The sequence below is a fragment of the Halictus rubicundus genome, chromosome 11 (genome assembly GCF_050948215.1).
Source record: "Halictus rubicundus isolate RS-2024b chromosome 11, iyHalRubi1_principal, whole genome shotgun sequence".
Taxonomy (NCBI): Eukaryota; Metazoa; Arthropoda; class Insecta; order Hymenoptera; family Halictidae; genus Halictus; species Halictus rubicundus.
In genome coordinates this window covers 15,022,587-15,043,633 of record NC_135159.1, presented here as the reverse complement: position 1 = coordinate 15,043,633, position 21,047 = coordinate 15,022,587, and the positions used below count along the sequence as shown (strand labels likewise).

The 21,047-nt window shown below is 48.8% G+C and overlaps 2 protein-coding genes across 3 annotated transcripts; both read left to right on the top strand.

Moving 5' to 3' along the window:
* Positions 1 to 4,569: 4,569 nt before the first annotated feature.
* LOC143359379 (uncharacterized) lies at positions 4,570 to 14,532 on the top strand. The gene is made up of 9 exons (XM_076797292.1): positions 4,570 to 4,976; positions 10,477 to 10,547; positions 10,626 to 10,974; positions 11,081 to 11,261; positions 11,493 to 11,815; positions 11,899 to 12,217; positions 12,300 to 12,835; positions 13,013 to 13,664; positions 13,936 to 14,532. Exons 1-9 carry the CDS (start codon positions 4,954 to 4,956, stop codon positions 14,308 to 14,310), a joined length of 2,829 nt encoding a protein of 942 aa, XP_076653407.1. The 5' UTR covers positions 4,570 to 4,953; the 3' UTR covers positions 14,311 to 14,532.
* Positions 14,533 to 16,270: 1,738 nt separating this feature from the next.
* Positions 16,271 to 20,773, top strand: Atg9 (autophagy-related protein 9). Of its 2 annotated transcripts, XM_076796027.1 has the most exons (8): positions 16,271 to 16,456; positions 17,275 to 17,383; positions 17,607 to 17,923; positions 18,014 to 18,480; positions 18,555 to 18,739; positions 18,878 to 19,828; positions 19,950 to 20,312; positions 20,521 to 20,773. In XM_076796027.1, exons 2-8 carry the CDS (start codon positions 17,330 to 17,332, stop codon positions 20,704 to 20,706), a joined length of 2,523 nt encoding a protein of 840 aa, XP_076652142.1. In that variant the 5' UTR covers positions 16,271 to 16,456; positions 17,275 to 17,329; the 3' UTR covers positions 20,707 to 20,773. The 2 variants fall into 2 exon arrangements, with proteins under 2 accessions (XP_076652142.1, XP_076652143.1); XM_076796028.1 differs by lacking the exon at positions 17,275 to 17,383.
* The last annotated feature ends 274 nt before the right edge of the window (positions 20,774 to 21,047 follow it).

The window sequence follows — 21,047 nt, the reverse complement described above, 5'->3', positions numbered from 1 at the left end:
CTTTTAGGCCCCATTTTTTGGGAACCAATGTAACCCAGACTAATTTTTGGGACCACGATTTGGGATGCATTTCTTGCGGCCAATATTTTGTGATCAACTTTTGGACCTCTTTGAGATTTTAACTTTTGAGACCAGTTTAAACCAGACCTAGTTTTGGGACCGATATTATATGACCAATAATTTTGGACTCCATTTTAGGGAGTCATTCTTGAGACCAGTTTAACTTGGACCTAATGCAAATGTCCAGGATTTATTTTTGGGCCCATTTTTGGGACCAAGCGCAAACTACGCTACCTCCAATGAGAATAGCGATTCCAACGGTCGCGATCCTTTGTTCTAGGGACTGAATCTCGAAGAGGACGCGTGCCCACACGGAGAAGCTGTTTCCGAGATGCGTCACGTCGCATACCGGCCTCGAGATACGTTTTGCAAGCGTTTCGACCGTTTCTGCGTAAAAAGGTATCTGGGATTGCAAGACGCTTTCGCGGTCGTGAAACGGGGAAGCAACGATGACTCTCTTCTACTCGATCGTTTCGTAAGCCTATTTTCTGCATGACTGCCACCCGCTGAGGGCAACGAGCAAATCATTTTCCTCGATGAATCCATTCCACGTTAATATACCCTGTGGAAACAATACTGTTGGTTAGTTTACGACCTGGGTCCCTGGTGAACCGTTGATCTTCATCGGAAAATTGAATTTCTGAATTAATTAAGAAAATGATCTGCTAGATCAGAAGTTCAATGAAAATTTCGCAGATGGGTCGGAAGACTCTGAGAGAAAACGTCGAAGGACTCGTAAAGTTTGAAGAAGTTGCGAGAAGTAATTCTGAACGGTGGCCAGTTTAGTCTAGCCATAATTTGCCGACCGCTCGTTGCACCTGCGTTCACGGGTGCGCCTCAGTCAATGGCCGGCCGTATTTAGCCTTCGATTTGTACGCAGAAGGTCCGCGGCGCAGCGGATATAGTAGGCGCCGGGTTGAATGGTAATCGACCGGTACTTTAAACGACAGTCTTCGATCTGGTGCAGATAATGCTAGATAAGGATCCACTGGCACGACGTTCGGAATACGAAATCAGGCTCTGCCTCTGTTGAATCATTGCGTTTCCTAATTGCTGGAAACCTTCGATGGTTCTCAACTATCTCCTGATCTGCTTGATAACCGCGAATACAGACGACATTATTCTCGAAAATGTCAGATGCACTTGTACCCGACGTACCCGACTCATCTCCATGTTCAACAAATGTCAGATTGTGTGTATTCAGTTCATAGATCCATTCCTGTTTAATTTATTTAGCAACCGCCCGTAACCGCTGAACCCGATCTCCCAATGTACCCGACCTACCCGATGTACCCGACCTACCCGATATACCCGACCTACCCAATGTACCCGACCTACCCGATATACTCGACCTGCGTGATATACCCGACCTACCCAATGTACCCGATATACCCGACCTCCCCAATGTACCCTATATACCCGACCTACCCAATTTACTCGACTTACCCGATATACCCGAGCTACCCAATGTACTCGACCTACCCGATGCACCCGACCTACCCGATGTACCCGACCTACCCGATACACCCGACCTATCCAATACAAGTATTTCTTCACACAAAAATCTTTAACTGTGCGTATCGAATACGTCTACCTGGCTCGATTAATCTACCTACTGTACCCGACATACCTGACCGACGTACCCGACCAATCCGACACGTGTTTTTCCCGAAAGAAGAAATGTCAGTTGCCGCGTGCATTCCGTTGATTTGCAGGTCAGGCGAATCAGGAAACCCGGTGTCGTTTCTAGGAACAATTCCGCGCGGTGTTCTAAATAACATTTCCCGGCACGATATGTCGGCGCGTCGCAGGTGTCAAGGCCCGGCAACGGCCCGAGTTCCGTAATCATATAAACCATCCAGCCCGGAGCGGAGCGCAGCGGCCAGAACCAGAAGGCAGGCAGCCGCGTTAAAGGTCTTTACGTCTCGTTGCGCAAGAAGAATGTCGATCCATTAGGCCCAGGCCAGGCCAGCGTACACAACGATCCGTGATCGAGCGTCGAGAGTAATCGCGCGGGCCCGCGTCGTCGCGATCCATCGATCCCGTGGTGTGCGCCGCGAGGCGGCTGCTGTCAACGCCAAAAACGGTAACTCGTCGATCGTTCGATGTCGAATTTCAAATAAAATTCGAATGAAAATCTTGGATGAAAACTTGACGGTAAAACCCGAAGAAAGAGCATTGTTTCTTGAACGCCGGCTTGTCAGTTTCCCGCTACCAAACTCGAGCCAGCTAGTTTCGTATGCGAGTCGTGCAGCACTCGAAGCTTGTTCCTCGGGTCTAGACCGCGGGTAGCGTAGAATTTTGATCGTCGGCCGGATGATACTGCCCGATGAGGCAGGAATAACGCCCGAGGCTAGCGCGAAGCGATCTTTGTCAAAGGACAAAGCATCGGTGTTGTAGGCGTGTGCACCGTGGTACACCCACCGAGGCTGACACGCGCGTATACCCGCGGGAGAGAACTTTCTCTCGGCAAGGAGAGCGCGCCCCTTTATCGAGCAGGCATGCGAGACGCCGACACGGAACAATGTCGACGATACTCGCGACAGAACCTTTCGTGTACGCGCGACCACAATCTTTATTAGCGCAGCGGGTACCAGCCGGTACTCGCGGGTAGTCGCGGGTCGCGAGGATACTCAAGACACGAGTTCTTGGACCAATCGTCCAATCTTATTCTCAACATTAAATTTCCTCTGCGGGTACGAAACGGCGGGTCCACGATCTACCCGACATACCCGACATACCCGAGCTATCCGCAAATCACGACCCGACCTAGCTCATCTTAACCAGTCTCTTATTCCATCTGATCCTTGACGATCTACACAAAGTGCTCAGTGTACCCGATGTACCCGACGTACCCGACGTACCCGACCTGCCCAATGTACCAGATGTACCCGACGTTTCCAATGCGCCCGGTCTATTTCGCACCATACCCGATTACAGGAGGCCCGAGTCTCCCGTCTTGTAGGATCGTTTCCATTTTTCTAAATCTAATCAATTTAAGCGGGCCCGACTGACGGATCTAACGCGACGATCCTCGATCGAAGGAGCGGCAATCGGCGGAGCCAAGTGATTCACGCGATCCGTGAAAGTTCGGTTGCGTCGATCGAGGAACGATTCGAAACCTCCTTGGAATTCCCGGGCATGTAATTCGAGGATCCTTGAACAGTAAACGACCGGATCAGGGATATTAGGGTGAAGAACGCGGCGGGAAAATCGATCAAGTTTTTCAGAGAATCGGGGCCGGTGACTAAGAGAAGTCTTACGGATCGGAGAAGTGGTCGTAGGACTTCGACCGAAGACAAGGACGTGTCCGACGTCATCCCCTAAATCAAGCAACGAGTTCTGGGCCTGAAAGGCCCTGCACCGTTGAATCCTTTCAATATTTGCCAAGCCTGTCTGCTCGAAGAGGTTCTCAATTTCCGAGTGTTTCGAAATTACGAACATTTTGGGTGTTGAGATTAACGTTTCAGGCTGGGACTTGGGATTTTTAAGATCTTGCGACGCGGGGACCCCAATTTTGGGACTTATGGGACAGAGGTTTTCTGTTTTGGAGAACTGTAGGACCCTGGAGATCTTAGACGTCTGAAATCAGATTTTTAGCTTGAGCCCTGGGACTCGAAAACTTCTACGTCCCAGAATCCACAACTTTTTGGGACTCTTGGAACTTTTGGAGCAGAGGTTCTCTGTCCAAGAAGATTCCAGAGAGGTCGGGGGTGCCCAGAATTAGGCTTTTAAAAATTCTAGGTCTTCAGAGTCCCCAATTTTGGACTTTTCAGCCGTATGGTCACAACTTTTGAGGATTGCATCACGATTGAAGCTGTTAGGTCCCGCGGTAGGCCCAAGATTTTGTGTCCTAGAGTTTTCAAAAGTCCTTTTGGGACTCTTGAAACAGAGGTTCTCAACTCTGAACGATATCAAGAGTCGAAAAAGCTATTAGCCGCTAAAACGATAGATTTGGGAGCACTGTTGGCAGATCGGAGGTCCGGATTCTGATCAGACATTGTCGTCCCGAGTCCCTCCTATTCCGCAGCAGGGCCAGGCGTCGGCAAGGCGGCAACGGGCGGCCGGTTCAATCTCTCTCGCGGCCAGGTCGAGCGATCCGAGCGTCGAGCAGCCAGCCAGCCAGCAGCCAACCAAACAGTCGGTATCCCGACACGCGTACATCGAGTCGAGTGTCGAGCTACGTGGTGTCCAGTTTTCATGGCTCGAGTGGGGTGTGCTCCAGGTGGCCGTGGTGGGTGGCATATAAGTAGAGGCCTGCATTCGCCGCCGTTCTCATACCCTCACCACGTCCTTCGGCTACCTCTTACTTTTACTCCGCGCTACGAAACACGTATTTCTTTTTTTTTTCTTCTCTTTTTCTTTTCGTCTTCCCGCCGCCACCGCCGCCGTCGCGCCGCGCCGCTTCTCTTTCTCTATACGAAGTCTCCTGTCGCTGGGCCCACACATACCCGCGGACACATACAAATACACACACACAGACACACACACACACCGTTCTCTAGCTCGTCTCCCGGCTTAGGGAACCGGAGCACGGAGAGTGAGAGTGAACAGAGGGAGAGAGAAAGAGAAAGAGAGAGAGAAAGAGAGAGAGGGATAGATAGATCGGTAGATCGAGAGGAGCCGAGTGAAAAATCGAGGAGGAAACGACGCGCGAAGAGGAGACGACGATGGTCGCGAGTGTCCGGTGACGATACTGATCGGTGTTCTCGTTCGCCAGTACCGCAACCGCATCCGAACCGCATCGGTCGACTGATTCACAGTGTCCGCGTACCTCGCGATACACCATCGACGACCACGGAACAGGAAGAACAAGGATCAAGAAGGACTCGGACCGAGCCACGGACAGGACCCGGACCGTTTCAGATCGTTTACATCCAAACCGGACCAAACATGTGGCTGAAATCGGCGCTGCTGTGAGTAACAGATTTGACTAACAACGGCCCAGCAACCTCGTGACTTGTCGTCGGGCCCTAATTTAGGCTGTGCGTCCACTTCAGAGCAATATTGCACGATCGAAGCAAAATTGACAGCTTCTGATACGCCGCGTGTCCGTTTCGAAATAAAATCGCTTTAATTTAAAGCCGAGCATCCACTTCAGATTGGAATTGTCGTGTTTGGGGCCCAATAGATTATGCTGCGTATTCACTTGGAAAAAGAATTGTATATTTCGAGGATAATTTCTTTAATGTTAGGCTGCGTGTCCACTTGGAAGTAGAATTAACCAGAGCTTATGCTCTGTGCTCACGTGAGAATATTCCCCCCTCTCCTAAAATTATTGTACGGCTCTCTGATAAACCTTGAGACGATTTTCGAGTAACTTAATGGTATTATCCACTTCTCTAGAATAAAATGGATTATAATTTCGCCTCAAATGGACACACAGCACAAGTTTCCTATTTGCCCGGTACCTTTCACGCGAGCTATCCGTTGCGGCGACTGGATTACCAGTTGTATTCACGACTTGTCTGACCGATTCCCAATGCTACAATCATTATTCCGCTGTCAATCAGTGTTTCCGTGGATAGACCCACGTTTGATCTATGGGATCGGGATCGTGGCTCGTCGAAAGTCAGCCACGGGACCCTGTTGCCCAACCCACGGGTACAGAAATCGTTCTCTGTCGCAATCGAGATCGATTTTCTCGCACGTTTCAACCGTTGTTCCGATTGTCAAACGAATCGCAGCTTGCGGCCTGTTAAGGATTTTGATCGTGGTTCGCGAAAAACGCGAGTGCTGCACGGTGTGTGGACGGGGAATGACGAAACGGACCGTTACGGGAACTGAACTGCGGTTTTTGGAGCTGCGAGGCTCTCCAGTTGGTCAACTGTTTGTAAAAAGACCGGGGAAAAAATCGTTGAAAAATGTGGTTGCGAGGGAACAGAGCCACACGCTGTCCAGGCGCTGGTAAAACCTTGTTCAAACGTTTTCTATGCGTCAAACCTGGTCGAGCCAGAACAAACTAGACCAAACCAGACCAAACTAGAACAAATCAAATAAAATCTTGATAAATTAAGATTCTCTAATAATCATCCATGTGATCAAAAAATGAAACAAGGCCCAAAGGAACACGTTCGCAATTAAATAAAATGAGGTAGAAGTAACTGGAAATGAAATCGTGAGAATGATGATGGGAATTGAGGAACAAAGAGGAAATGGGAAAAGTGAGAAACGAAGGAATTCCGTGGCACAGTAGCACAGCACGGTTCAATAAAAATCGTGACCGGTCTCGGTCTGCGGAGCGATCAATGGGCCAGGATCGCTCGATCTCGCTCTCGGTTTCGTTCCGGATCTGATCATACTAGTTAGCGAAGCCCGTTAACATAATCGAATAAACAGCAAACACATCTGCTGTACTTCAAATTACGACGCGGTCACAGTTTGAAAAAATACTTCAAACCATAATCATTCCTTAAAAAAATAAATTCAAATACACAGTCGCAGCAGAATAAAACTTTATAAAGCAGAAAATTAATTTCCACTCGAGGGACCATCGACGACTAAAATAATTCTTTAGTTAACGTTAGACTGCCAGAGCAAACATAATTATAAATTGAGAATAGCATCAACAGACAATGATTAGGCCCGCTTTTCCCAGGATTCCTCGGCGAGAGCGAAGAAAGCGGCTCTCCTTGAGCCCGGGATTGCCCAACGGGCTCCTCGAGAGGATCTATCCGTCGGATCCGCGGATCGTGATCACAGAGAGACGGTGGATCCCCGTCGCGGATCAAATCCCGATCCAGTTTCCATAGAAACCGTGTAGAAAAACCGCGAGAGATTCTCAGGTGGACTTTCGCGTGACCGTAGCGAACGCTCGCGTTTCTTTCGGCGTTTCGCGCCTCGAATAGAAAGTTTCCCGATCGAAAGGTTGCATCCTCCTCCAGTTCGGTGTTTACGCGGACATTTAACGCCCCGGCTCGTGGTTTAGCCTGAACGAACCGCCGACCGACGGCGAAAGAAAAAGAGGCACGCGAAAAAGAACGAATATTTACCGACTTGCGATAGAGTCTTTCGCGGTAATGTTGTCGGTTACGTAAGCGAGAGTTTGCGTTGGTCTGCGTGTCTGTGGTCGTCTACATGTATACGCGTGTTTGCCAGTGTGTCCCGTGCCGGTGGAGAATATATGCCCACGTAGTAGCGGTGCTTACGTAGATGGCCGCGTGAGACGCGGCTTTCTCCATATGGAATCGCGAGGAATTCCTCTCGGATACGACGAACCTCTTCTTTTACGTGCGATCCACGCGCGGGTGGATCCTCGTCGCGCTCTAGCTGCTCGGCTTCAGCCTGTGGCTTTGGAATTCCGAATTATCCCCGGAATTTACCACTGGAATTCAAAATTAGTCGCAGAAAATTCAAATCAGTCAGACGCATCACGGTTAGTCGAGCAAGTTTAATTCACCATGAGATTGAAGACTGCAGAATTCTCGGTCTCGGGGATTGATTCAGAATTAGCCCTGGAATTCAAAGCTTGTCGCAGAAAATTCAAACCAGTCAGAGGAATCACGATTAGTCGAGAAAGTTACATTTCACTATGAGATTGAAGACTAATTGTGGAATTCTCGGTCGGGAGATTGATTCAGAATTAGCCCTGGAATTCAAAGTTAGTCGCAGAAAATTCCAATCACTCAAAGGAATTACGATTAGTCGAGCAAGTTATAATTCACCATGAGATTGAAGACTAATTGTAGAATTCTTGGTCGGGGGATTATTTCAGAATCAACCCTGGAATTCAGAATTAGCCCTGGAATTCAGACTTAGTCGCAGAAAATTCAAATCAGTCAGAGGCATTACGATTAGTCGAGCAAGTTACATTTCACTATGAGATTGAAGACTAATTGTAGAATTCTTGGTCGGGAGATTAATTCAGAATTAGCCCTGGAATTCAAAGCTAGTCGCAGAAAATTCAAATCAGTCAGAGGCATCACGATTAGTCGAGCAAGTTACATTTCACTATGAGATTGAAAACTAATTGTACAATTCTCGGTCGGGGGATTAATTCAGAATCAGCCCCGGAATTCTCAATTAGCCTTGGAATGCAAAGTTAGTCGGGGAAAACGAAAATCAGGCATGTAATTAAGAAGTAGACGTGGGAATAAAAATTATCCCAGAAAGAGTTGTTCACGAAGCTTGGAATTCATTCAGGGAATTAACCCTGAAACCATAAATCAGCCCTGGAATTCGAAATTAGTCGTAGGCAATGAAAATTAGCCATGGAATTTCGTTGGGGGTCCGGGACCAAAAATTCTTCTGGAAGTTTAGAATTTTTCGCGAAACTTGGAATTAGTCCAAACCATGGAAAAGAGTCACTAAAATTAGTCACAGAACTCAGGATTAGCCACAGAACTCGCCGAACACATACATTTAATTCCGAAGCTCGAAATTAGTCATGTGACGACTGATTTGCCTCAGAATCGATCCTGGCACTCAGAGCCAACAAATAAAATTGCAAATTATCTGAACCACAGCATAAACAATTCTCTCCAATTTAATACAATGTGTCCCAAGCGAAATGACTCGTCCAATCCACGATTAATTAAATCCCAAGAATAAAAACAATTTTTTCTTAGATCGCGGATAAGGCTGGAATATGTTAGAATATTGAAACGGCGACTAGTTTGCGCGCGACAAACAGGATATTTACCGTTCCTTTCGATCGGGTTCGTAAATGTCGCGGCTCGGGTCCGCGAACCCATTGACTTTCTATCGAACAGAAGAGACGGAGAGAGAATCGGAGAATGGCGAGAGATAGACGACAAGAAAAAGAGAGCCAGAGAAAAGAGAGAGAGAGAGAGAGATCTCGCGACCTTCCCTGAAAGGCAAAGGACGTGGCAGCTTGCGAAACCGAGAGGAAAAAAAAGAACGATCATCCGAGAAACGAGAAGCCCTTGATATTCGCCTTTATTTTACAAGCCGCTCTCCTTCGTCGCAGGTAATCGATCGTAACCGATCGACCTTGCGAGTGCGCGCCGCCATTAAACCGATCGACCCCGTTTTGCTAATTGACCAAAAAGATCATTGTTTCGACCCTATCCTTGTTCGCGCAGTTTCCTCGCGGTACCGGATACAAGATTTTTGATTCTGTCGTTTTGCAATTTTCCCGAGTGTCGCGAGGTTGTTTTCGAGCATGAGGGAATCGGTTGTCGGAGTAGGGGGATTCGGGTGAGCAGTTCGGGGATCGTTTTAAGTGCACCGCTACCGATTTTCACCGAATTTCGGCCCGTTGGCGAACCCGGTCGAGCAACCTTGAGGAGAACGAGGACGAGGTCGCTCTCGTGTGTCCCGAGGCAGGCTACTAGACGGCCTTGACTTTTTCCTCCGATCAAATTATTGGACCGCCTCGAAAATCGCTCTTTCCGTCGGCCATTTTTCGTGCTCGAACATTTTTTGCGAATCCACGTTTCACCACTGCCGTCACCGTGACACCGTCGAAAACAAGAGAACTCAAAAATTTAACCGAATCAAATGAAATTATCTATATCACAATTTTTCGAACGTTCAGAAAATGCATTGTTAAGACTAGTGGGAGAGTTGTTCTAACAGCTGTGAATAAAATAAATGTTTTCGATTATTCGTACTAATTTGTGGACGTACGTTTTGAGAACGATCAGGTGGTTTAATTGAGTGCGATTGCCGGTGATTGGAAAGTTGTCCGGAGTTGATGTTACAATTTATTGAGATTGCTCGAAGTGTTTGAAACTGGAGTAGCGATCGGAAACCGTACGTTTGTTGTCCGACATTAATGCAGGCCAATCGAGTGATTAAAGTGGTCTGAAAGAATCAAGCAGCGGCCCGTTGGGAACAGGCCGAGTCGGTTGCAGCTTCCAGCTGGTCTCGGCCAGACGCAAACTTTCACCGTGGCGAACGTTGCCTCGACAACGTTACGCTGCGTCCCCACATCTCGACGATTCCCGGACCCTTTTCCTCGAAAATAGACGTGTCAACCTGCCGATACACCCAACGTATCCGTTGCACACTTGGAAGTCATGCTGCATGTCCACTTGGGCGATATTAACCAGAGTGAAACTTCAGCCGAACGTCCACTTGCGAGACATTAACGAGCGCAAAAGTTGTGCTCGGGAAAACTGGATGAGAGTAAACCTTACGCTACGGGTTCACTTGTGTGACATTATCGAGAGCGGACCTTAAGCCGAGTATCCGCTTGAATAACGTTGATAAAGAAGTTACGAGAAGATATTCTACTGCCTCTCCACTCGACGATTATTACAGGACACGATAGGTTCTCTAGAATGTCACTTAAGCTGCGTGTACACTTGAAAACAGACACCCCTGTCACCTCTCCAAAAACCAACACAAAAATTCATCAGTAAACCTTGGAATCCAAAATCTGAATCAATTGAAACACCTCTTCTTTCTCCAGACCATCAATTTCATAGCGATTCTCCTTCCTGATTGCAGATTATGCTGCGTCCTCGCGAGCGTGCTGGCAGAAGACACAGCACAGACGAAGCAGCCAGTGAGAGTCGAAGGTACAGTAAATCAAATGAAAACCTTTTCCTACTTCTTTCGATGCTAACACCAGTCTGAAATTGATATTTCCCTGCTAGAATTCGTCACGTCTCACAAGCTGCCGGCGAATCTAGCCAGGCGGACGCTGTTCGACGACGACGAGGACGACGACGTGGTCGACGTGGAGAGTAGGACTGTTTCAAAAGACAGCAAACACGCGAAGAAAGTGGTCCCACGGTTCGAGAACTACGACAAGAAGCCGGACCCGGTTCGTCGATTCGACTTCGGCGAGGACGAGAAAGCGAACTCGAAGAGGCAAGTCAGAGTGGAGCTGGAGAACTTCAGCGACACCGGAGTCCTCCAGGAAGACGGGATTAGGAGGAACGACGGTCACAGGACGCGTTCCGAGGCACAGAGGGACTCTGTGATACCCGGAGTCCGCGTTAGGTAACCGGAAATACAATTAATACAGTCGCATTTTAGTTTTGCAACGTATCAGAATTTTCTCCTGGTCTTCATTCAGATTGTAATCAGAGAATTGCAATTTTTCCAGCGATGAGTATCCGACGACCATGATGCCGATGCTGACAACTCCTCGGGAGGCTCGCGGTTTCGATTTCGTTCCGGTGAACATAATCCGCGACGATGGCAAAGAGACGTCCTTCCGCGATCGTAACTTCGGAGACTTCAGCGACGTCAGTTTAGTACCAGCCGGTAGCAACTCGCGAATCCAGGTGACAAAAACAATCCACATTAGCTGTACTTCACGCTAATCCTTTTTCTGATTAATCGTTGGTCGTCCTTCGTGTCAATTTGATACAGTTTTCACCAGGAAGCGAATAAATAGCATGCTCCGCACATTTGTTTTTCATGGTTAGAATGTTCCGCAATGTTCATTGAATTGCCTAAAAAAATTTATCGGTCACCTCGAAATCTCGTTGCTAAATGAAGATGGACTTTTGCAGGTAAAGAAAGGGCCGAACGGCAAGGACTACGAATACGAGTACGTATATTATTACTATGACGAGGAGGATGAGAGTAAGGCCGGTTCGGCGGACTCTTCCGTCACCAATTCTTACGACGTTCCTTCTAGAACGACGTCCGCGCCTAGGCGCGGCGGATCGTCCTCCACCAACCGTAACAAGTACACTAGCGTGGAACGCAGCACCGTCGAGCCAGCCAGCAACGAAGTTATACCGAATCGGAACGGGAACAGAGGCAGACAGTTACCCGATGCCGAAGATGTCTCCGAAGAACGACTGCCTGCCAACACCAGGTTCCCGCCAAGGTACCCGTTAATTCGTCATCTTAAAAAGAGACTTTCCCAGCCAAATGCTACCTAGACTGACTCTAGAAACATTGAACGAACAGGTCCAGATCGAACCACAACACGGGTACCACTGAACCGTCCAGGACCCGAGGGAACCGTCCCAGACCCAGTTTAGACCTGGTAGACTCGAGCAGCTTCCGGACCCATCAGGAGGGGCCCGAGTTCCCTCAAGTACTGCCTAAGGGACCTGTCAGGTTCCTGGGAGTTACACCCAACGAGGAAACAGAGGAGAAAGCGAATGGCAAAGGGCGAGGCAGACCTCAAAGGGTCCAGGAGCCTGCGCCAGTAGAAGAGGCCGTTGATGATTCGCCTGCTCCCACCACCAGGAGGAGACCGATCAGCAGCACACCGTCATCAGAAGTGAGAATGATCGTCCCTTCAACTATGACAATACCCAAAATTTTCAAACAATCATGTCCCCCTGATCACGGATTCTCTTCAGGTGGAGGACGAGACCAGGAGCAGCTCAAGGTCGATCGAACAGGACAGCAAAGAGGACCACTCCTCTTCTGCTGAAAGAAGCAAAGATAGAGGCTCTTTAGAAAAGCAGGATTCAGAGGAGCAGGACTCCTCCTCGATCTCTCCAAGCACCGCCTCTGCCACCACTGATAATCCAACGACAGAGTATCCATCAGCCATGGACAAGGTCGCTCTGGACCTCTACGCATTCGTGCAGCAAGGTCAGAACAGTCTGGTCGAGACTTCCAGTAGTGAACCCACGTCAGACGGGACCACTCTAGCTGAAGAGCAGACTACCACTGAGTTGGCAGCTACTACAGAGTCTTCAGGGACCACTTTGACCGTCGACTTAACTACTACGACCACTGAGCCAACGACTACCACTACTACCACCACTACTACAACGACGACTACAACCACCACCACAACCACTGAAGCGCCTACTACTACCACGCAGGCTGCAGGAAGGGGCAAATTCAGAAGACCTGGGCTAGCTGGTCCTGCCACCTCACGCAACAGGTGAGTTATGATGTTGAGGGACTCTGTTCGACCTGCGGAGCTAGGACTGTTAGGTAAACCCTCGATGTCGAAGCTGTGTGACACCCTGCCAGCGTCCAAAATAGTTAGGCTAGGTCTAACAGCCTCTCAAAGTCAAACATTATATACCTGTACCTTTAACAACTCTTCACCAATCAGGTTTAAGTTGAACGGAAGCGGCAGCACAACAACCACCGAATCCCCAGAGCCTACCCAACGCACCCGAGCCCGTTTCGGAGGGAACGGCTCAAACGGAGGCTTCAAGAGAGCGAGACCAGGTCAAAAGCAACCTGTAGAAGAGGACGCAGTTCAGAAAGAGAGTTCCAGCTCCGTCCACGCCGAACGACCAACAACTACCAACGGTCGTGGAAGGTTCCGTGGCACCGGGACAACAAGGGCAACCATCTCCTCCACTACGGCATCGCCATCAAATGGCGCAGCTTCCACCTCCTCAACTAGTGGCGCGTCCAGGCCGACGTTTAACAAGCTGAACATAAACAGACGTCGAGGCAGACCAACCACCACGGCGCCAAACACTAGCGAGGAGAGTCAGGACTCCAAGGAGACCGCTAAGGAGACAGCCCAGGAGGCTGTCACCGCTGCGCCTAAGTCCACCGTGCGAGCGAGACTTCCGGCGCCTGGAGCTAGGCCCCCAGTCATCAAACCAGGTGGGGTCCGAGTAAATTTGAGACAGAAACCGGGACAGCCCACCACCACTAGCACCACCACGCCGTCTGTGCCTGCGGACACCTCTGAGGAAGCCTCTATTGAGGAGCCTGCTGGAGAGGGAACTGAGGAGGAGACCCACGAAGTAAGTTTTCTTTTTTTTGCAACAATCTGACACTAAATTAAACTATTGACCCAACAATGGCCCGATCGATCTTCCCCGCATTTAAAATGCCAGCAATTCTCCAGACCGGTAGACAAAAGCCAACTGAATGAGGTCCAAAGTTCTCGCTTTCACCGACTGGCCTTTCGCAAAATGTCAGCCGTCGACATATTCATGTGCTCTTCCCAGTCACGACTCTAAATTCCACCGAATCCTGTTTGGTAGCTAAACCAACTTACTCATTCTAATCCAGGCGCCAGCAGAGACCACTCCACCGCCGGCCAAGTCTACGACGGTGAACCCCCTGAACAAACTGCGCAACCGAAATAGATTGCAAGTGCACCCAAAGTCGACGACCAGGTCGCCAGTCACTCCGCCGGCGAGGAGGTCGCCTTTGCTACCCCGGCGCAAGGTGACAGAAGCACCAGCGGCCCAATCTAGCCAGGAGGAAGTCTCCGAAGAGCCACAGACGTCCAGCAGCGAGACGGAGTCGACTGAAGCAACATCTGCTGAAACTAGTACCGCCGCGAGCACGAGACACGAGGAGACACGCGGGCTGAGCGGGTTACTGGCTCCCAGGCGCAGGATAGCGCCCCGACGCCCTGGACAGCTCATCTCCCGGGAATAGGCATCCGGAACACTTGTCCAGACTCGGTGCTCGATGAAAACTCAGCCCCTAGCATCGAGACACCTGCACTCGGCCGATTAAAATGACAAAGGAAGGACCCCAGCTGTACCCCATCGATCTTAACAAACCCATTTGCACAATAGCATACAGGTCCCTAAACAGGAGCTAACATTACACAGATCTGTCGTTTCAATTGCTTGTGTCTTCAAAATTCTCGAGTTACTAGGGTCAATGTATGATGTTATTAAGGACCTGTCGGTTATTGTACGAAATGGTAGTTAACGTCAAAGTGGAACAGTTGGGGTCCTTTCCTTGCAAACTGACTAAAGGGACCGCAGACACCGGTAGGTTAACCGTCGATTAACCGTCGGCTGTCGGAGTACGCTAGTAGCCTTTACGCCATTGTATACCACGTAGTCTACCGTCAGGCGCGACCCGCAACGGCCGACTCCGACGTCGAAGTATGCTAGCAGTCTTTGCGCCATTGTTTACCGGATAGCGTACCTCGAGGCGCGCCCCGCTCCGGCAGCGAACGGTTAACTGCGTCTCTGACGGGACGGCCATCATTATTCAGGGGTCAGGCATGTTCTCGTTGGGACGAGTACGTACGCTGATTTTATGCGAAATCTTGGTACACTTGAAGGCTAAGTCTGCGGAGCTACCTTCTCGTTTAGAGTCCCCTCAAGTTCCAAGTGCACTTAGCATCCTTGACTTAGATACAAGCTTCTGAACTACTGAAATGATCTATATATTGATAGTTTGCCTTCCTAATTTGAGTAGCATGGTTTATCCGCGGTAGTTGGGAATTGTTGGAAGTGGAGTGCTACGATCTGCAAGCAGTTGGTCCAGGTCCTGATGTCCATGATTTAGGTTATGCGACCTCCTAACTTATTGTCAGATCGAAGGCTCCAAATAAGTCCTAGCTTCTAAAAGCCACTTGTTAGTGGGAGAAGGGTGTTGAAGGTTGGTCGAGGGCCTAAATACTGACGTCCAAGGTGAGCAGAGTCGTTCCAGCGAGAACAGATGCGAACGAGAGCGAGCTTAGGCTACGCGATAGTCGACGAATCGACGCGGGGGGCGTTTTCGTAAACGGTGTCTCGAGCTCCCAGACAGAAGGTCGAATGTACATAGTGAATTATGCGCAGCGCAACCCGCGTCCCTTTCCACGGTGTTTATCGCGAGGCGCAATCGATACGTCCGCGATGCCATAATCGAGGCCCGGTACCAGCCAACGGGCTTCCGGTTCACAGCGATTTCCAATAGGAGCGCGAACTGGAAACGATTATACGAATACTATTTGTTTTTATTTAAAGGCGACGATCGTGAAGGATAGACGGTCGCCGAGAATGAGCGACGTATGGTTATAATTAGACTGCGGATTTTGCGCGGCGGGCAGAAAAAATCTGCTCGAAGTTCAATCGTGTTTTCAGCTTTGCGAGCGATCAAATTTAACGAATGCAAGCTTCTATTTAATTTCACTGTTTTTGGTACATCGAGTTGCAGACTCTCGCGTCGTCCGCAGTCTAGTATTAATATTTTTGTAATTACAATGTTCCATGATACACTGTAAATATGATATGATATTGCAATTAAACGTGTGTAAAATTAACTGTGAGTTTGCTAATCCGTCCTTTGTTATACGCTGTATTGATTAAACGAAAACGGTTCGACGGTCTTTCGATTACAGGGAACGTTGTTACCGATCACAAGCAAACCATGCAGGGAGCGTCGTTACCGACATCTTCTATAATCGAAGTATGTTTTCTGAAGAAAGAATCATTTTTTCTCGTAGAAAGGATATATACATAAATCGTGAGTGTCTGTGAATCGAAGGAATCTATTGTTGATGAAGGGAAGAAATAGAGGGAGCGTCGTTAACAGCTGAGGCGAATGGTACCGGTAAGCAACGCGTGGTTCGCGACGGTCGTGGCAAGGTGAGCCACAAATAGAAGAAAAATTCAGTAAAGATGGTAAGCCAGGACGGACGGCTGGCGGGACGGTTTTAACGTTTCGATGTCTAAATTGCCAGTGAACGCTAGTGGTGATCGTGGCCAATATGTGAGTGACGGTTCATGGGCTCAGAGCTACGAGTCGGAATAAGCGCGGGCCAATTTCGAGTGCGGGACGACACTCGCTCTAAACGAAGGTACGGCCCCCGATGGCAGCACAGACAGCCAGGGGTATATCGCTTTGTTTATGGAGATCAGCTGGTGTTACCAAACATTCGTGTCGCGTATCGCGGCTGGCCTGCGACGCTTCTATTTCTGTCGAATAAAGGTCAGAGCGGAAAGGGAAGAGAGACAAAGCGGGACGCTTACCCGAGTCAGCTGTACTCGGTTTTTCCTCCCTCACCAGGTCTCTCACTCTCTCTCTCTCTTTCTCTCTCTCTCTCTCGTTTGTCTCTCCTCCACACACGATACATACGACATCAACAGAAAAAAGAAACAAACGAACGAAACTGTGCAGCCTCGGTTGCACGCGCACTCCTCGGAGAAAAAATGAAACGCATTCTCCTATCAGAGAATGGATTGAATCCTTTGTCACGCGGTTGGCCCGTGATCGCCAGCCAAGTGCGAATCCCATTTTATGCGTCGCGGATTTCGCGATTTCCCCATGCACACACGTACATACTCGTCAGGATAACGGGAAATTCGGTGTCATCCGGTGTGTTGTGTATAATTTTACGGATATTCTCACGTGGCGATTACCCCCCTCCCTGACCCAGTCTTGATAAGGAAATTTTGTACTGATTCACCGATTGATAAAGCACAGGATGACCCATCGTTCCATTTGCAATTGCAATATCTTAATTCCCCCAGATAAGAGAGTAGTAGACAAAGAAGAGGCCATGAGAAAGTTCTATTCAATATCTGATTACCATATAATAGAGCCGATAGTGCGAATCCATTTTGCTAGCTATGCTCTGTGACGTTGATCCGCCATTGATGGCTTTGTATATTCTAGATGCTAACGGGGCAACTGTCAACCGGTAGTTAATTAATCTTAATGACATGAAAGAATGAAACGAGAAACTGTCATTACCTGTGTAGAGCCAAACCGACGAGCAAAAACGGTAAGGCTCCGTCTTGAGAGGGACTCTTTCTACACTTCATACATCTCATGTTGCATGCTCGTTTTGTTTTGTTTTGTTGCACCTTGTGAATTCAGTTTGAAAGCGTATGGTGACTCCAGTAAGAGAGCTAGTGGATGCTCTGCGAGTGCTTCTCTTGAGACAACACGGTAGCAGAGACCGTATATACAAGTTGGAAGTTTCTACAGTGATTCTATGGTTTTAGATGACAACGGTACTGGATGGCAGCTACCAACGCATGGAGCCATACGAGGGGGAGGAGGACGGGGACGGAGATGACAAGCACGAAGAAACTCCACAGGAGTCTGGTGTAATGATACACGTGGTGCCGGAGGGGAACAAGGCCAGATGGAACCACGTCGAAGATCTGGATTCTTTTTTTACAAGAATGTATCTCTATCATCAGAAGCACGGGTTCACTTGTATGATGCTGCAAGAGGGGCTTGAACTAGGACAATTCATTTTTGTAGTTACCTTTTCCACTTTTCTCTTTCATTGCGTCGATTACTCCGTATTATTTAAGTAAGGCAGAGATCTGATAATCAAGCTAGCCAGAGGGATGCGAAAGATTGTCTTTAGTATAAACTGGTTTTTCCCTGTTTTCCTTTTCAGAGACAAAGTAATGAACAATACCTCGCACAAAACATCGATAAGTGATGCCATACTGTCCACTGGGGAATGTACAGCGTCGATGGGCCTGGTAACATGGATATGTATATTGGTAGCCGCAATCTTTTGGATACTAAGAGCGGTAAAAGTTTTATACCATCTCACACAGTTCTGGGATATTAAGTTGTTCTTTAATACCGCTCTAAAAATCGAAGACCGCGATTTGGATAATCTGACCTGGCACGAGGTGCAGAAGCGGGTCAGGGAAGTGCAGAAGGAGCAAGAGATGTGCATACACAAACGAGAGCTCACGGAGTTAGATATGTACCATAGAATATTAAGATTCAAAAATTACATGGTTGCCATGATTAACAAATCGTTGTTACCGGTAAGGCTCAAGATCCCTATCTTGGGAGAGGTCATATTTATGACCAGAGGACTGAAGTACAACATGGAATTACTTCTGTTTTGTAAGCTTACCCCATTTTTGCGCGATCGGATCGAGGAAAAAAGCGAGACTTGCTCACAATCAATTTTGTTCCAGGGGGGCCATGGTCGCCGTTCGAAAACAATTGGCACTTGAAAGGGGACTACAAAAAGTCGAACAAGAGGCAGGAACTTGCCCGAGCCTTGTCCAAGCATATTCTGTGGGTCGGGATTGCGAACTTCATGCTCTGCCCCTTGATCCTACTGTGGCAGATACTATATTCTTTTTTTAATTACGTAGAGGTTAGTTGCTCTTCGCTATAACCGACCAATTATAGGGCTCTAGCTACTCCTCAGATTCGGAGACCTACATCTCTTTAAAGTTATTTAACAGTCCAAAACCTCTAGACTAATCCTAATCTAGAAAAACCCCTGCCGCAGATCATCAAACGAGAACCAGGCACGCTAGGCATAAGAATGTGGTCGTCGTACGGCAGACTGTACCTCCGACACTTCAACGAGCTCGACCACGAGTTGAACGCGCGTCTGAACCGTGCATACCGTCCAGCCACAAATTACATGAGCATATTTACGTCCCCGATTATGACCGTGATCGCGAAGAACGTTGCGTTCGTGGCTGGCAGCGTGCTGGCGGTTCTGTTGATATTGACGGTGTACGACGAGGACGTTTTGACCGTGGAGCACGTGCTGACTCTGATCACTATATTGGGCGCCGTGGTGGCCGGGGCCAGAGTGCTCATACCGGACGAGAACCTGGTCTGGTGTCCGGAGACCCTTCTAACCGCTGTCTTAGCGCATACACACTACAGACCGGATAGTTGGCGTGATCATGCTCACACTCAAACGACCAGGGCCCAAATGGCCCAGCTGTTCCAGTATCGTGCAGTACATCTTCTGGAAGAACTGATCTCACCCTTGCTCACACCCTTCATCCTGTGCTTCCACATGAGGCAACGAGCCTTGGACATCGTTGACTTCTACCGGAACTTCACCATCGAGATCACCGGGGTAGGCGACGTATGTAGCTTCGCGCAGATGGACATCCGCAAGCACGGGAACCCCACGTGGCAGACAGTCACACAGAACCCAGTCGTCAAGGATCACACCACGGGATTTGACAATTGTTACTGCATGGACCCCGAGAAACTGAAAATCCCCGTCTCCAACCAGTACACCCAGGCGGAGGATGGCAAGACCGAACTCTCGCTCATACACTTCACCCTGACCAACCCGGACTGGAAGCCACCCAGCGACGCCAAGAACTTCGTCACTGCCCTCAGAGAGAGGGTGAAAAAGGAGGTGCAAACGGTGCCAGGAGAAATCAATCCTCTCCTGTCCAGCCTCAACAGCTTATCTGGACTTGGGCCTGGGGTGAGTCTTGCTTCGTATCAACAAGTTAATCTTAGATTTACATTTACATCGAACGTGTAAGTTATCTATCGAGTCGTTCGGAGAGCCAAAGATAACATCAATTTTGTTTGTACGATTCCAGTACAACGACATAGTGTCGAACATAATCCGAAGCACAATGGTGAACTACATGAGCGCGCACAGCGTGAGCAACGTGTTTGTCAATCAACCCGGGCCCTCATCGGTGTCGGCTACAGTGGACGAATCCTTCGGCCTGAGATCGGACATGTCGCATACCATTAGACACGGCTCCAGTAAGCTAGAAGGACCAATCCATAACGAAAGAGGGTTCCTTTCCGAGTTGCAGCAAGGATTGACCAACCAATCGATAGGCGCGTCGGGTTTCAACCAAGAAATCTCAACAGACCTGTCCGTGCCAGTCGAACTGACTGCTGTCGATATGTCTCTGTCTACGTTGTACCTGCATGAACTTCATCACAGACAAGTACTGATCTTCAAGATGCAACCTCGATTATCTGAACCTCTAATCCTTTGATCTACAGTCACTCACAGTGAAAACAATGTATCGACAGATATTATGGCTGAGTTTAGCCAATTATCTTAGCCCCCTAAATTGGTTCAGATAACCGAGGCCTTAATGCGTTACCCCATGGGAGTCAAAGAAATGCTAAATCTGCTTTTCGTGATTATAGATTAGGAAGAGGGGCTACCAAGAGATGGCCACCAAGAGTGTATGGCAGCGAAGTCCCGTGCAAGAGTTGGGCACGCTTCCCGAGGTCAGGCAAGAGAGAGAGCCGTTGCTGCTGCACCAGGACTCCTCGATACGGAACGATAGAGAATCAAAATACAACATAATCACCAATTTGGATAGCATCTGAACAATGTGTGGCAGCGATCATCCGTCGTCCCCGCGACACTCCGAATAAAGAATCCGTTTTAATTTGACTGACGACTCGAACGAGGACCGCTCGTTTCTCATTTCGTGTCGCCGAGAGTGTGTAGCTTCTGTGTTATCGATGTAAATACAGCAATTAACGATACGTTTGCATGACTAGACTGGCATCGGTGTGGGGTCAACGATTCCGAGGAGTGCCTACTACAATCCTCAATGGCCTAAGAGCTCGTTGACCTTTGCCGTGTCGTGCGCGTGTGCACAAGGCATTGTGGGCTAGCGGCGTGACCAAAAGGACACTTCTTCTCATTTCGCAAAAACCACGAA

Bases quoted from the DNA above. Each gene is read 5' to 3' on its own strand.
- LOC143359379 (XM_076797292.1), top strand. From the start codon at position 4,954: ATGTGGCTGAAATCGGCGCTGCT. The intron at 4,977-10,476 runs GTGAGTAACAGA...TCCTGATTGCAG, and splicing joins TGGCTGAAATCGGCGCTGCT to ATTATGCTGCGTCCTCGCGA. The intron at 13,665-13,935 runs GTAAGTTTTCTT...ATTCTAATCCAG, and splicing joins CTGAGGAGGAGACCCACGAA to GCGCCAGCAGAGACCACTCC.
- Atg9 (XM_076796027.1), top strand. From the start codon at position 17,330: ATGAAACGAGAAACTGTCATTACCTGTGTAGAGCCAAACCGACGAGCA. The intron at 18,481-18,554 runs GTAAGCTTACCC...ATTTTGTTCCAG, and splicing joins CATGGAATTACTTCTGTTTT to GGGGGCCATGGTCGCCGTTC. The intron at 18,740-18,877 runs GTTAGTTGCTCT...CCCCTGCCGCAG, and splicing joins CTTTTTTTAATTACGTAGAG to ATCATCAAACGAGAACCAGG.